General features: G+C 33.1%; 1 protein-coding gene across 1 annotated transcript in view; it reads left to right on the forward strand.

The window, feature by feature from the left end:
* Positions 1–17666, forward strand: part of Tnks (tankyrase) — a 203973-nt gene that overhangs the window by 157842 nt on the left and 28465 nt on the right. Inside the window, exons 13-18 of the mRNA XM_005330777.4 lie at positions 1029–1108; positions 4093–4238; positions 6344–6509; positions 7762–7981; positions 8257–8366; positions 16020–16208. Coding sequence (XP_005330834.1) covers positions 1029–1108; positions 4093–4238; positions 6344–6509; positions 7762–7981; positions 8257–8366; positions 16020–16208 — 911 coding nt within the window. The remainder of the gene's footprint in view (positions 1–1028; positions 1109–4092; positions 4239–6343; positions 6510–7761; positions 7982–8256; positions 8367–16019; positions 16209–17666) is intronic.

Below are 17666 nucleotides of genomic sequence, written 5' to 3' on the forward strand. Positions count from 1 at the left end.
AAATTATAAATTGTTTGCTTTAAAAGCCTATTTTGTTTGGGTCAATGTGAAATGGATTTGTAGTTTGTTTATATTGAATTAATCAAAATACATCATTTGTCAGTCTTTAGACTTAGCAGTCAAGCTTAATGATATTCTATTTAGCATTGGTATCATACCTTCCAAGTATACAGACATTTTTAATTGCATATCCTTGAAACCATTCAATAAATGTGAATTAAACAAATATATATAGTAGGACTTTTTATTCACTGATGATACTTTATAAGATTGTTGGGGACCACAAATCAAGTCAAGATGGCGCCTGGCAGTTTGCCAGAAGGAGTGGTTTGTGAGGCAACGCCACCGAGCCATTAAGATGGTAGGGATTCCTTATTGGTTGATTGCTGTAACTGGATGATGCTAATTGAGGCAAGCCGTGTGTAATCAGTTAGGTATATATACCGCTGTTGTTCCATAATAAAGCAGTTCCTGCTTCAACCTTCAAGTTGCTTGTCACCTCCCGGTTATTTTGCGCAGCCGGACTGCGGCATAAGATCATTCCAATTTCCTATGTAATGCTTCTGTTTTATATTGAAGACATTAAAACTAAAAAGAAAAATTAAACTAAGTAGTAAAAGTCAAATGGCTTCCCTAGGTTTACATAACAAATCCAGGACAAAGTTTTGCTGCAACACTTTGTAAAACCAATGTATCATAAAGATGTATTTTTGATCTCTTGTCCTAGGCTTTCTCACTTCACTCCCTTTTGTTAAATCTTTGGCCAGAAAATTGGAGGGATAGAGGATAGGATAGTAGGGATAGAAAATTATTTGTGTGCATTAGAAGTTATTTAAATTTGGCTTGGGGTGATACCTAGATTAAAGTAAGAAAGCATTTATTTCTTATCTGAAAAGTTGGGGAAAAAAACCTTTTATTACATCTTAGAAATTTCCAACCCCCTAATCTCTTTCTGTTTATCAAATTGTTTCCCCTCATTAACTGGTCTTTAATTCCCCAAGATCAATAGTAACCTTTCTTTTATTTAGAGAGTACACCTATACGCACTTCTGATGTTGATTATCGGCTCTTAGAGGCATCAAAGGCTGGTGACTTGGAAACTGTGAAGGTAAGTAAGTGCCTTTAATGTCTGGGGCAGCACTGTTGAACTTTGCTATCCAGTTCATTTTTAAGCTTCTTAGTAAAATTACTCAAATCTGGGCAATTAAAAACATTGATAGTTAGAATATATTCATAGATAGGAGAAGTCTTTAACTTTTTGTTTGATGGGAAACAAAACAAACCTACCAAGGATTTCCCAGCAAGTACCATGTAGCAGCAGAAGAAAAGATAAGCATACTTTTTAATCATTTTTCTTCAGGTTGCATGAAAGCTGTTCATTTTCACTTATATTAATTAAAGTGCTATTATTTTAGATCATATTCACAAATAGGTAAACCAGTTTAAATGAAGGCATTAGGATAATGTTTAAAATCTTTCTCAATATTTTTCCAGAGACTCTCATTTGTTTTAAGAAAGCATTCTTATGGCATTGTTTATATGCACAAGAAGAGTTTTCAAAATTTTATCACTATTTGTATTATAGAAAAAAGATTATAGACTAAACTTTGTCAAATATGAAATTCTAATATTGAATATGTTTTTCTTTAATAAAGAAGACCTGATTGCCATCTGTGATTATTCGTTTAGGGATAAAGTTAGCAAAACAAGAATTATGGCTTTGTTTTTGTTTCCATGTTAATTTCATGTGTTTTGTATGTAACAAGCAAATATATACTATAACTTTCAAGTTGTCTCAACAACACATTCACAGTGAAGGCCAAAGTTAATTTTGTCAGTGGAGTGCAAATGTCAAAAGGAAACAAAGCACAAATTAAATGAGTATTACGTCTGGTAAATTGCTTTCCCAAGAGGCTTTAGGAAGTATTAGAAGTATTAGGAGAAAAGGCTGTTTGCTGAGTAAAGTAGTTGAATTTTTTAATTGCTTTGGCATTTGAAATGGAATGGAGAAAAGGAACTTAAATATTCAAAAAGCAAGTATTTAATAAGCAGGATGGGCATTTATGTGTGTGTGTGTTTCATTACCTGCCTCATTCCTACTTTTCAGTATTTTCTGTAAAAGTAATAATAAGCATTTGGAATTTAAAATGGTGGTGGGGGTTGGGGAGCAGCAATATCAGAAAGCAGTTTCAGTTGTATAAGACTCCATAGAGAGCCGGGGTTGCGGCTCAGCAGTAGAGCACTCCCCTAGCGCATGCGAGGCCCTGGATTCGATCCTCAGCACCACATAAAAAAATAAATAAATAGAATATAGCTATTATGTCCAACTACAACTAAAAAATAAATATTTTTTAAAAAAGACTCCATAGAACGTGCTTACTACCCATCTTTACAGCTTTTCTTTTTAGTTTATATATTAATTTATTCATTTTCACTTGGTTTTGTTTATTGGTTCTGTTATTCATCTATTAATGTGGCTAAAGACAAGATATATGACCTGACCAGATCAAATTTTTTTTTAAACAGGACTTTAGATTTTAATTCCCATTTAGAGTTGATGAGCTTATGAGCTCTCTTTCACTAGCTAGACTTCTTCCTAAAAATCGTACCAATTGAAAGCCCTTGTTTTTGTCCTACCTTTGTGAATGTTTCTTTGTTTAGTCCATTTGTGCTTCTTTAATGAAATATCATAGACTAGGTAATTTATAAGCAATGATAATTTATTTCTCTTAGATCTAGAGGCAGGGAAGTCTAAGATCCAGGCATGATCAGGTTTAGTGTCTGGATGGGGCCAGTGTTTTGCTTTCAACGTGTCACCTTGTTGCCATATTCTTTGGAGGGAACAAAATGCTGTGTCCTCACATGGCAGAAGGGGAAAAAGCACTGTGTGTAACCTCTTTTATAAAAAAGTCTTAATCCCAGTCATGAGAGAGGAGTACCCATGGCCTAATCCCTCGCCTCTCGATACTGTTGTGTTGAAGATTAAGTTTCAACACAAATTTTGGAGGGACACATTCAAACCATAGCATCCCTACTCAATATCACTAAAAAAAGATCTTTCAGGTTCTTAGTTTGTATGTACTAATAGCTTGTTGCAGTGGCAGGAGTGAAAGCAAGCTTTACAGACAGTTCTCTCACTGAAAGAATCTGGTGTTCTTTTAAGCTATAAATTATTGAAATATTATTACAGGAGAATAGGAAAGACGGTAGAATGAATCAGAAACAACTTTCTTATATTCATATATGAATACACAACCAGTGAAACTCCACATCATGTACAACCACAAGAACGAGATCCAAATTATGACTGTATAATATGTCAAAATACATTCTACTGTCATGTATAACTAAAAAGAACAAATAATTTTTTTAGACAGATTTCAATCACCACTGGTGATATAGCCTTTTGTTCTTTCTTTGCATCTTACTCTTTGAAACCAATATAATGGAGCCTATAATTTATATTGTGCTGAAATGACATTCAAAGGAGATAGGAGATTTGGAGGTTCAGGTCAAACTACAGTTTGACTTGTAGAGTTAAACATTCTCCCCTAACTCAAGAAACCATTGTTGACTGCATGTCTTTGCTATAGTGGATCAGGGCCAAGTGAGTGACCCAAACAGAAAAATATTATTTCCAGTAAGCTTTTGCTTACTTGATCAATGTTAGAGGGGACAGGAACTTTGAATCTGCAGTCACCCAGAGTTCTTAGTTGAACAGAGAATGGCTAAGAGCATTCTACTAGAAGCAGATATGTTAAGACAAGCAGTTGTAGGGAAGAAAGACATACAAAAATGAAAAGGGAAGACTTCTTATACTTAGAGATGCCTACTTTATTTTGAGTTTTATTGATTAGGATTTGGACTAGGAATGTTAACAGTGATTGATTTACTCTGTACATAATTAGAAGTATTCATAGTCACTATAAAGCAAAACATAATGCCAGCTTTAATGTCATTTGTATTATCTAATCTTTGGAAATAAATATTCATTATAAAATCACAGCATATCCAAGATGTTACAATCTATTACAGCAATGAATAAATGTTAATGACCTTTTTGTGTTTATCTCTATGTATGCACTATTAAAGCAACTTTGCAGCCCTCAAAATGTGAATTGCAGAGATCTAGAAGGCCGCCATTCTACACCCTTACACTTTGCAGCAGGCTATAATCGTGTGTCTGTTGTGGAATACCTTCTACACCATGGTGCCGATGTCCATGCCAAAGACAAAGGGTATGTGTTAAAATTTAGCTATTTGGGATTTATTCTCTTCATACTTCATAAAAAGAAAATATGAAGTCTTAGCTTTATCTCCATTGAAAAACACTCATATGAAGCCAGATGTGGTGGTGCACACCTGTAATCCCAGCTACTCAGGAGGCTGAAGCTGGAGGATCCCAAGTTCAAAGCCAATCTCTGCAATTTAGTGAGATGCTGTCTAAAAATCAAAATTTTTTTAATTAATTAGTTAATTAATTAATTAAAGGGCTAATCATTTTTCATATGATCTCTAAGTGGTAAAGGACCCCTGGGTTTGAACCCAGTACTACCAAAAGAAAAAAAAAAAAAAGGCTGGTTCTGGTAGTGCACAGTTGTAATCCCAGCTATTTAGGAGATTGTGGCAAGAGAATTACTGCATTTTAGCTAGTCCCTGTCTCAAAATAATATACATTTTTTGTTGTTTAAATTGTAAGTTAAAACAGAAATGTACAGTATAGAAAGTAAAAATTCCATTAGCTTATCCCCTAGAAATACAAGCATTAATATTTTTAATATGTAATTTTCAGCTATGTGAAAAACAGTGGTTTTTAACACAGATGATGATGTCATTCTATAGTCTACTTTGAACTGTAATTTTTTTCACACAGTGGTGTATCTTGAATATCTTTCCTTATCAGTATTTGTTTCTTTCTTTTTCTTAATGCCTATATTTAATATTTTATTACATTTTATGAATATTTTCATATAGTTTATGATATGCTATTTGTCTGTTATTTTTTGGTATTAAAAATGTATAATCTCTTTTCTTTAACCATCCATCCCAGAGTCATTAGTATTTAAAGAAACAATTTTATTTTTATTAATTTTAAAATATTATTTATTTTTATTATTAGTTTGATAAATTATTTAACTTTTCCTGGAAAAAGCTTAAAGTAGCCATAGAAGTAAATTAGAAAAGAATATGACTGAAACGAATTTTCATATTGTGTGTTAATTTCATAATCTCAAAATAAGCCAGCACCTCCTGTGCAGTTACACAGCAGAGTGCTGTAGAATTAAACTACATGATTTAGGCTTCAGTTAATCATTATAACGTGTTTATCTTTTTAAAGGGACACATCAGACATAAATATTCAACAGCAATGTCACTGACTCTTTCAAAATATTATGCTGCATTGGAGAGGAACAAATTTTTGTTACTATTGCTTATTTTAACACCCAGCATATTTCATCACAAAACATTTTTTTAAAAGCACTGATCTCTAAATAAAAAGACACTTGATATCTTGTTTTTGTTCTGTCTGAAGTGCAATATAAACTTACCCTTTTGATGCACTCTTTTTTATGGGGCATCTTTTTGTGCTTTTAGAATGCCATTTGCTTTCTAATCAGAACTTAGTCATCCCAGAATAGTTTGCTTATAAGTTGAGTCTACTAGAGTCTCTCTTCTGACTAAAATTTATAATTAGCATCATTATTTTCCTTAGTGAATAATACTTTTCTGAATCACTTGGAATGTGAGTTTTCATTCTTTGGCACCTTAATATTTAAATCTATCTGTTGAAATCATTATAGAATCGGTGCAAATTTTAAAATACGAAACAAAAACAAAAGATAGAATTTCTAAGTAGAATTGAACTGTGTATCTTTTAAGTAAATAATGGTTACATTGTATATTTTACAGGTAAGCATGCAATTTTCATAAACTCAAAAAGAAGAAAATCGATGATAAAACCTGATTGTTAATTATTCTGGAAATCACTTTGTAATATATAATTTTACGGTTGCCAGTGAGAAAATCTAAATTAAAAGTTTTGATGGAGTTTTATTCTCTATTTCTATATGTATTTTAGTGGTAATGATTGCTGTGATGTGTATATCCATGCCCAAGAAACAGAAAAGTCCTTCTGTGAAAAGAAACATTTTTAAAATGATTCATTCTTATTTAGAAATAAATAAATGCTTCATCTTAAAAACCAAAAAAAGGATTTATTTCTTTTTGATCCAATATTCAGAATAGTCAGTGCCATAAGAGCAGTATTTATATTATAAAAATCATTTTAACTCAAAAATTTGTTTTAGAACTTTAAAGTAATGTGTATGTGTCTTTGTTTTAGCGGCTTGGTGCCCCTTCATAATGCCTGTTCCTATGGACACTATGAGGTAGCTGAGCTTTTAGTGAGGCATGGAGCTTCTGTCAATGTGGCGGACTTATGGAAATTTACCCCTCTACATGAAGCAGCAGCTAAAGGAAAATATGAAATCTGCAAGCTCCTTTTAAAAGTATGTGGTTTTAAAAGTTCTAAAAACACAAACATTTGGTTTTTGATGATTAAACTTGAATCAGAATTTTGTTCTATTAAGAATAAGTGCTGTAGGGGCTGAGGTTGTGGCTCAGCAGTAAACACTTGCCTAGCATGTGTGAGGCACTGGGTTTGATTCTCAGCACTGCATATAAATAAAAAAAATAAAGGTCCATTGACAACTAAAAATTTTAAAATAAGTGCTATAGAAACCGCTTCCATTTTCACATTCACAGAGAAATGTTTTAGTATCATGATATGTCTATAGTTCTGAGTAGTCCTTGAAGTGTCTAAGTGAATTTGATTAAAGTCGTTTGTTCAAAGTGGGTTTTGAAAAGAGTTGATTTAGTTTGTGTTGTTTATCTAATATTTACAATATTAATATCAAAAAATGGTACAGGGAAAAATTGTTCTGGTTAGAAATTATTAAAATTTTCCCACCATTTTTCTGATATCAGAATTGTTCTTATGATTCTTCAGAAAAACATTGTATTTAATAATTATTTTTATTACAACTGGCTGGTAAGAAATAACTTCCATGTCATTGTTAATCTAGTTTCTAAGTTGATTTATTCCAAATTTCCATAGTGGGTCAAGAGCAGTCTGCGTTGTTTCTAAAATTAAAATTCTTGACTTTTATTTTATAGGTATGGGTGTTTAAACTTTTTATATCTAGGTTATTTTTAACACATTTTTGCTTAGCTTCAAAATAGATGGTAAAATTTAAAAAGTTACCAAACTTTTTCTTTACTGATGGCATTTAGAATAAAGTACTTTTTCCACTGATGTAATCTTCTTTTTCTCTATTCTTTTTCATGATACCCACTGAATATCTTTATGTAATTGAAATCTTGTGAGAGTTAACATCCAGGACGTTCTTAAATGGACAAGAGCTTTTCCAAAAAGATAACTAGGAATCTGAGAAAAAAGTATATTTTGTGATGAGTAAAAGATACTCAACACCCTCCCCTATTTCATCATCACCATTGATTCGCAGCCTTAGGTTAAGTAGTGCTTAGAAGCTGATCCAATACATTGCTAAGTAGGGAATGAACAAAAGCAGGATGTGGCCTCTCTTTTTTTAAAACACATACAGAACAGATATCTTTTCTCCCATGATGAATGAAAGTGGAATATGTTAAATAAATATGTACATGCTACCCACCCAACTTCCAACTGACAGAAAGCTACTATAGAAAACACAAACCCCATTTGGTTTTTCTTCTTTGTAGCATGGAGCAGATCCAACTAAAAAGAACAGAGATGGAAACACACCTCTCGATTTAGTAAAAGAAGGAGACACAGATATTCAGGACTTACTGAGAGGGGATGCTGCCTTGTTGGATGCTGCCAAGAAGGGCTGCCTGGCAAGAGTGCAGAAGCTGTGTACCCCAGAGAATATCAACTGTAGAGACACTCAGGGCAGAAATTCAACTCCTCTGCACCTGGCAGGTAAGCATCACAAGTGCATCCAAATCTCTTTTCCTTACTTGGATACCTAATACAGTTTTGATTATCAAAAGACGAAATGATTGACATAATTTTGTATAATTTCTTACTTTGAAATTTTCAATTATGGTAATAATAGTATTAGCTTCTAAAGCAGAAAGAATTAAAATCTTAATTACCTGGTCTTTCACAAGATAATTAGTAACATATGAATAGATGTACACATATGTATTTTTTTTTTCTTTAGCTGACATGTTTGCCTTTTTTACTCTTAATAGCAGGCTACAATAACCTGGAAGTAGCTGAATATCTTTTAGAGCATGGAGCAGATGTTAATGCCCAAGACAAAGGTGGTTTAATTCCTCTTCACAATGCAGCATCTTATGGGGTGAGCATTCTAAAGTTAATATCTACAAGACTTCCCTGGCATTTACTGCTTTTTTAAATATATACTACACATTAAATAAGTAGATATCCAGTCAGTAGCATAATTTAGCACAGTTTTAATCAAAATTTTGTTCAGGTTTTGTCTCAGACCTTTCTTGTTAAGCTTAACTATTTTTTGATCAACAACCACACTTTTTAACACTTTCTGATCTCTCCATCTTATCTAGCACAAGAACAGGTATGTAATGAGTACTAAGTTAATATTTATGGATATAGATAATATTTATTAACTCTACCAGCAGATTTTAGAAGCTATAAAATCAGGAGGCTCCTATATAGGCATGGAAATTATGGTGGTTTATGCTATTATCAACATCTTAAAAATGTTCAAGTGAGTGGTTGAGCAATTTATATACGTAATTCCAGAGGATGAATAACTAAAACCTCAAAGTGAAATTCCAGTGCCATCCTTCCAACTACTATAACTACTATTAGTTGGAAGAGGAATGTATCGTAATGCCTTGGTGCTGCTTTTCTGAACTAACTGTAATTTAGTAACCAAGGCCCACTCAGGTCTGATCCCTCCCAGCAGTATAATAACAATTGCTCATGTTCTTGTCTATTCTTCCAAGTGATCACTAACTGGACTTTAGAAATCCACTAATGCCAGATTGTACATACCTGGAGTTCTCACAGTTGGATTCACTATTGTTGAGGATGGTGTATAAATTTGCAGAAATCTGATGAATTGTAAATAACAGCCAAACTAATTACCATGATTTCCCTATTCTCCCTTCCTATTCTCTTCTCCCTTGCAATAATACCTTCTGTGTTCTTAAGCCTTTCTGTAAAGATCAATATTTTAGGGAGATGATAAATCTGAGTGGCAATGCTTTTTTAAAAAGCAAACAATCCAGTTTTGAACAAACAAGAAAGAAAACTACTTCCAAATATAATGTAAATTAATTGAAATACATTTAATTTAATGCATTAATTAAATACATTGTTAGTACTAAAATCTTTTAAATTGCATTTAAAATTGTCTTTTAAGGATGATTACATCTTTTATTAAAAATTTCAGAATTTTTTTTGACCTTACTTGACATAAAATTTACAGTTTCATTGCCCTGAAAACCAGGTATGCTAAATATTTGTTGCTAACATACTGCACATATATTTATGTATAATTACTTTACTGTTAAATTATAACTACACATGTGTATCATTTAAAAACTAATTTGCAGTACTTCTTAACATGATCCTCCTTCTCTATATTGAATTTTACTGAATTTTATATTGAATTTTATTGAATTTTACTTTGCTAAGCTTCACTTAAGAGTTGATAAAGCTGATGAGATCAGTAAAACTTGAATGGGAATCTTCTCTTCTTTGAAAACCTGCTAATGAGAAAAGATAGGTAGTGGCAGTAGAATTTTAGTAATGATCTGACATAATAAAGCTTCTGTTGTGGTTTTAGTTGTATAGATAACATTAATCGTCATATATTATAGATATAAGGAAGTTCTACCCATCATTCATCTTCTTTCACAATCTTCATGGCTGTACCAGAGGATAAAGAAAATAAAACTTAATTTTTTCCTCATTTTCATGGAAAAATGTTGAGATATTATATTGCATGTGTGTGTGTGTGTTTTGTTTTGTTTTGTTTTGTTTTGTTTAGTACTTTGTGGCATTTTACCTCTGAACCATGTCTCCAACCCTTTTCATTTTTATTTTGAGACAGGATCTTGCGAAGTTTCCTTAGGGCCTAATAAAGTTGCTGAGGCTGGCCTTGAACTTACAGTTCTCCTGCCTCAGCCTCCTGAATCCCTAGGAATACAAGCTTGTGCCCCCGTGCCCATCTCTACATGCATGTCATTTGATAACCATTCTGAGGGAATAGAATTTGTAGAGGTTCTCCTTTGTGGCTAAAGAGCAATGCAGTATGCATTCTTTCATGCTATCTTGAAAACATCTTGTCATTAGCTGAAGAGGGGTGTAGTAATGTATTCAATGTGACAACCAGCCCAAGGTTCTTTATTCATAAACTCATTTCCTCATGATCCACAATTTTTGCTCTCCTTTTCTAATACCAGGTGAGAAAAAATAATTAACATTTTTTTCACTATCTCTTTTTAAGTTTTACTTTTTGTTATCAAATCCCTTCTGCCTGGCTCTTTGTAAGTGAAGTCAGCTTACTAAAGTGAAAATGAACAGAAAATTCTCCAAGCTGTATAGAGGTTTTGATCAACCTGATTCATCTCATCTTTGTACTGAAGAATACAGATGAGCTACATGATATGTTTATAGCAAGTGTTTTTACCTCATTGTGTGGGATGGATTATTTGAGTCACTCTAAAAATCCTTCATGAATGTAACTAGTAAATTCAAATATCTCTGAGTTAATGACTACATACTATGAATTTAACACCTTATACTATGAATTTAACACCTTTTCTTTGATGGATTCTTTTTTTTTTTTAATATTTATTTTTTAGTTTCGGCAGACACAACATTTTTGTTTGTATGTGGTGCTGAGGATCGAACCCGGGCCGCACGCATGCCAGGCGAGCATGCTACCACTTGAGCCACATCCCCAGCCCCTCTTTGATGGATTCTTGACCTTTTGGGGTTTTTTCCCTTTGCCATGTTTTTTTTTTTTTTTAACACATGCAACCCATCGCTCTCATGACACATAGTGATTGTCACTTGGCAGTAAATAAGGTCATCTTCTCCATTGAGAATCTCTGCTCTACAAAGTAATTAATATTATTTGCAAACCTGTAATCAATTATCAGTAACTATATGAAATCAATATTTCTGTCACTCTCAATTAAACTGGGGACTGATGTTAACACCTTGACTCCACTAGTTCAGTTTAAGATCTTTCAACTTTATAGTGGAGCTAAAGTGCTACACATCAGTAGAAACCGTACTTCAAACTTCAATTTTTTTCTAGGCTAGAGACATATGGTATATGATATGGCAGCAAGTCCCATCTCCCAGGCAGCCTCTTGATCCTAAGGGAAGTAACCAGTACTCTACAGGGTACTATGTTGCTTAGCTGTGATTTCAGTAGATCAGGTATATTAAAGGCATTTTTAACAATGACATTTTACCGTACAGTGACTATCAGGTACTTTGTCATCTTTTAACAAATGGGAATATAAAGGGAGAATTTTATTATCTGTAGGTATATAAATCTATATATGTTTCCAAAGTTCCTTTTTATTCATGCCATATACCTAGGTCTTGGCTAAATATTTTAATGAAAATTGGACCACACTGTGCATTACTCTATTAGGATGGGAAAACTCTTGTTTCTATTATATTTGTCTCAGTGATGTTTGGAACTGACCTGCCTTCATGGTATTTATGGATACACTTGCCTTGAAATCATCACTTGTGGAATAGACTTTTGTGCTACTTCATCTTGAATAAAGAGTTCTATACTAAAAGCAAAACAATTTGTAGGGTAGTTTAGTGTAGTGTTACCCAACGATCTTGACTTAGATGGTTTTGCTCTAATACCATACTTTCCCATTCTCAGCTTGTCAGGAGAATGGCTCTTGTATTTCAGTCTAGCAAGATCCTGCAGGCATCTGTAGTCATGGAAAAACCTGAAATTGGGATCTGAACATCCAAGATCTAATCTTTCCTCTTATTGCTCAATAACCCAGCAGCCTTTAGCAAGTGTTTTATTTTTTCCAAATCTTCACTTCTTTCTCCAGTAAATGTTGAATTCTAATACCTTCTTTACAGGGTTATTATAATGATTAAGTAAATACATAAGGAGCCTCCCTCCTGCCCCCCTCTCAAGCCACTATAGAAGTGTAATAATACTATTGGTAGAGCAGCTGGTCAGAATAAGGGCTTCATATCACTTCTACAAACAGCCTAGGAATAATCCATGTATTTTTCTAACTCAACATCAATATTAAATAGACACAGATTAATTTACTAGCCTGCAGGTAAAGTAATAATATAAAATATCTGAAAATACATGAAGTTATTTACTTATGCAGTTATTTATTGGTGATTATTCCTTGACAACATTTTTTTCTTCTAGAAAGCTTAGTCTGATCTCTGTGTGTCTTTGTTATATAAAAAGGACTTGCCACCTCAGTTTTTCCAAATGTATAAAATATACACATACTTAAGAAGTTTAAGAGTTTATATTAATGACAACGTACCTTATTCTGTTTAGTGTTCTTTAAATTATAATATGTTGTGTTATTTTTGAATGTACATAACACAGGACATTAATTTCTCTGCTAGTCAGTAAATGTAAATGTTTCATTGACATTTATTACCACAAAGCATGCAGTTTGTTGTCTGGTTCATTTTCTCCCTCAACTCCTTTGTTTTCTTGTATTTTTCCTAAAATGTGTAATATTTGAGGAATTTTATAAGATCATTGTGATAGAGCTTTAGCAGGAGCCCAAGCATGTTTCTCTTCACCCTACTTCCCACATTTCTAAATATAAATTAAAGCCTTTCCAGTCTCTTTATGTTGTTTGTCATTTAAAGTATTGTGTGTTGCAGCTGAATTCTGAAACCCTGTTAAATTTACTCTCCTGGAAACATTCCAAAAGGGTTCCATTTCTTTACTAGACCTTCTAGTTCAGTACTTTGCTCTTGCACGATGAATAAGCTGAGCTGCAGCTTATTGCATTTGTCACCCTTAATTTTCAGTTACTATTTTTGCCCCAGTAGTGTAGCTACCTAAAAGAATTAAAGAAGTTAAGAGTTGTGTTTTTCAGTCTACTTGGGTAGTAATGTACTTCTTCCTGTTCATTGTTCTTTCAGACATTTGTCAACAAATTTAGCAAACATGTAATTGGTTTCTGTAAGCATAAACCATAAATTCAGTAAGGAAAGTTTAATAATACACACGGATACCAGCTGTACAATTCATTTTATACACATGCACACACAAACATGTAATTTTCTTTGCACTCTCTAATTTTAGAAGTCTATGTAGTCTACCAAATTTTATTATTCTGCCAGCAAACGTGGGAGAAAAATAAAATTAATCATCAGAAACAGAAACAGTTTAGCTATAACCTTACTCAGGAGAACTTTGAAATGTATTTTATGGTTTTGGATTAACTGAACAAAAGTTGCTTTTTGCAACATATATCCTCTTAGTAAGGGAGGTTTTTGTATTAAATGATTTTTTAGGTTTTTGTATTAAATGATTTTGACAGTGCCAAAGATGGTACCTCTATTTTCATCTTCTGTTACAAAGTCTAAAAATAATTAAACTATAAAATTAATTTTAAAATTATATCATAGTCTGAGAAGGACCGCAAAACATAGCCTGTTCAATTGAATTCCTAGTCTGCTTATGCTGCCTTTTTATTTTTTTCTTCTTTATATTCTCAGCAATGGAAAGCTTTTCTTAAGGAGTTGGCAATCTGTCCCTTTAAGATAAATTTATTTTTCTTCCTGAAATTATGATTTCTAAGATCAGTAAATATCTGTATTATGTTTTTTTAAAGAGAGAGAGAGAATTTTTTTAATATTTTTATTTTTTTTAGTTTTCGGCAGACCAACATCTTTGTTTGTATGTGGTGCTGAGGATTGAACCCGGGCTGCACGCATGTTTGCACTACTGCTTGAGCCACCTCCCCAGCCTTATATTTTTTAAAAATATTAGTTCAGAAAAAATGCCTGTTCTTTTTCAAAGTACGTGTTTTCAAGGTAGCAGAAAAAACTATTTAAAGAAGATATGAAATAATATTCCATAAATCCTATTTTTGGATATCTGTCTTCCCCATCTGCATTTTCAGAGATCTCAGCCTCAAAAAGTCCAATATATTGTAGTTGAACAACAGCAGGAGTTAAATATGTATTATCAACAGTTACTGTGCGTCTGAATTTATTGTCAAAAGTGGTACCCCCCAAAAAAGTTCCCCTTATCAATAAGGAATATAAATGTGCCAGTCACACAAAATTATAGAGTATTAGAATTGAAATGAATTTCAGAAACACTTGAGTGGTAACCAGCTTAGCATTCCTAAATGTGTTTATAAAAATATACAAGTTATTTTTAATGTTTTTTTTAAATATATATTTATTTTTATTTTTATTTTTACATGGTGCTGAAGATTGAACCCAGGACCTCACACGTGCTAGGCAAGCGTTCTACCGCTGAGCCACAACTCCAGCCCCTATTTTTAATGTTTTTTAAAAGTCTGGTATTGAATTGATAATTCATGGGCTTAATTGATTTTTTAAAAATATGTTTTAAGTTGTTGGTAGACTTTCATTTTATTTATTTATATGCAATGCTGAGAATCAAACCCAGTGCCTCACACATGCCAGGCAAGTGCACTACTAGTGAGCCCCAGACCCTTAATTGATTACTTTAAAGCTTAAGAAGAAGCTGAAAACTTTGCTATATAGAGCTCTTACTATTTGAGAGAATCTGCTCTGTTCAGAACTTTCTCTTTCATTACAATTCTTCCATAGTTATTTTCCCTTTTGTCCCCTCTGAGTACTGTTATTTGACTCTCCTTTTCCAAAATATTATTGTTTTCAAGGCTTTATGCTCCTTATTTTTTTTCTGTATTTTTATTAGTGAGTTCATTTATCAAGTAGCTATGGCTATAAATTCAGTATCAATTTTGTAATACCTCCAGAGTTCCTACCTCCAGTGCCAGTCTCCTACTAAGTGTTCAGTAAATATTTGGTTGCTGGTTGAATTGGTTAGGAGACAGTAAATAAATGATGGTCTCTTATCTTGCTCCAACTGTTTCTATTAAACTATTTTAAAAACATTATTACTTTAGTGTTTTTCCTCAAGAGCCACCTTCCCCAAGTGAACTTATCTTTATTATAGTTCCATTCCTACTTAAACTTTTTCTAGCCAGTATCTGTTAGTAGTTCTGTCTTTATTTTTCAATCTGCTGACTTCCTGCTAAAATATAATCATCTTTTGAGTGTTTGATCACTCTTCTTTGTAGTCCAAATTCTTTTGTAATGAACTTTTCCAAACAGAATTGTTTTTCCTCCAAAAGTTCTTATATTTATCCCTTTGTTTTCATTCTTCTATACACATACTCATGCCCATATTGTTAGTGTGACTGCTACCCACTTTTTCTTCATCCCTAAATCATTTTGGACATAACCAATTTTTATAAAATGTTGTTTTCCTATGTTATTTTCCCAAAGTCTGTAAGAAAAAAGGTTGAGAATCCTTTAATAATCAGATCATAAAGTAGGTTAGAGGAAAAATGGGAATATCAGAAGAGAAGCACAAGGTATAAAATGTTTATTTGAAAAGTTTAGCAGATAGAGTAAACTGTTAACCAAAGACCTGAGAACCCAGGATCCAGGTATAAGTTTATTTTTTAAATTTGTTTTTAAGATAGACCAGAATGTGTTAGAAGAATGAATCTTTATAATAAAGCCCATGCAAAATTATAGAGTAAAAGAATAATTGTGAAATTGAGATTTTTTTTTGAGAAAGCAAGAAAAGACAATATCCTTTTTTTTTCTTTCTTTTTTTTTGTAGAAGAAACTTCTTTTAAGGATGAGAATACAGACATAAATAGAATGAATTGCTAAATAGAAACAAGTAGACATGATGGAGCTTTACCAGGTGATCTCATTCTTAACTCTTTGCATCCTTTTTGTTTGTCCTCAGCATGTTGACATAGCAGCATTACTGATAAAATATAACACGTGTGTAAATGCAACAGATAAATGGGCATTTACTCCTCTCCATGAAGCAGCCCAGAAAGGAAGGACACAGTTATGTGCCCTACTCCTAGCACATGGCGCAGATCCAACTATGAAGAACCAAGAAGGTCAAACACCTTTAGATCTGGCAACAGTAAGTCCTTATTTCAGATATTCAGTATTGCGATTACAGTTTGAGAGTTAATGTTACTTTCTAGGGCTCAGCTATTTGATCTTTAGTAATGCTTGTTCTGCTTAGGACAAGAACAGATTTCCTTCTGAAATTTTTATATTATAATTTAAAACTGTTAAGACAAACTAAGCAGCAGTAAGCTTAATTACCTTACCCTGTGAGTAATCATAGGAATCCATATTTGTAACATGTGTCCTCAAAGAATTACTATGATATAGCACAGCTGATATTTGTGGTAACATATCTATGAAATCATCAAAGAAAAATTCAGTCTAGATAGTATATTATTCTTATGAAAAGGGAAAAGTAAATTTTATACAAGTATTTTCAAAACCATGAATTAAATTTTTGTGATTAATATTATTTAACTGCTAAGTTAAACATTATATCACCTTCCCTAAACTTTTTGAAAATCAGGGAAGTTAATTAATAGTCACAATAATTTATAATCTTTAAGCCAGAGATATTTTTCCATATTCTGTTTCATTTATGTATTGCTGAGCAATAGACTATTTCACAGCACTTAATGGCTCTAAAATAATGATTTATTACCTCTCATGATTCTGAACAATAACTAGGAGGTTCTTATGATGAACTCACCTGGGGTCACTTGTGCAGCTGCACATGCTGGGTGACTAAAGTAGGAACATAAAAGATGGCTTCGCTCATATGCCTGGAGCCTTGGCATAAATGACTAGAATTCTCTACGTCTCATCACTAAATATTCTTGATCAAATTTTTTATAGGATGAGTATGCAATCATCAAAAGGGAAAGGGCAAAAGCTGCCATTTCTTTTAAAGGCTAAACCTAAAGACTCCTGTCATTCCTACCACATTCTGTTGTGCAGAGCAAGTTGTGAGGACAGCCCATGTTGAAAGATTTGGGGAAATAGATGCCATTTTCTCTGGAGGGAGAAAAGAAGATTGTGTGGCCCCGTTTGATCTATCACTGCCCTCCCTATGGCCACAAATTGTTTACATTTTCTCTCACATTCTAACTTTATTCACTCATCCCAATGAGGGGACAGGTAGCTAGCTGTCACTGGTACATAGCAATTCCAGAATCCAGTCAGGCAAATATTATCAGAGCCATCTACTCTGCAGGCAGGGAGTGGCCATTGATTAGGACACACTTCTGTACCCAGGAAGTGGTTTTCTGGAACTCTCGATTATGTCCTCTTTCCATAGGTATGGCCCATATTTATACTTAAAAGGCTTTCTCAGCCTTCTGAGTGCTCCTAGAAATTTGGGGACCTTGAGTCATTCTTCATTTTGATTTGTCTATTCCCATTAGTCCCTCCTGGTATAATTCAGTTATAAATGTTTGAATTTCCTATCAAGTTATACGCCACTTCATCAGACAAAAGCCCCACCCACAAATTTCTTCTCAGCAAGTCCTCCTAATTTGGATTCAAAGAC

This window comes from Ictidomys tridecemlineatus, chromosome 14 (assembly GCF_052094955.1).
Source record: "Ictidomys tridecemlineatus isolate mIctTri1 chromosome 14, mIctTri1.hap1, whole genome shotgun sequence".
Lineage (NCBI taxonomy): Eukaryota > Metazoa > Chordata > Mammalia > Rodentia > Sciuridae > Ictidomys > Ictidomys tridecemlineatus.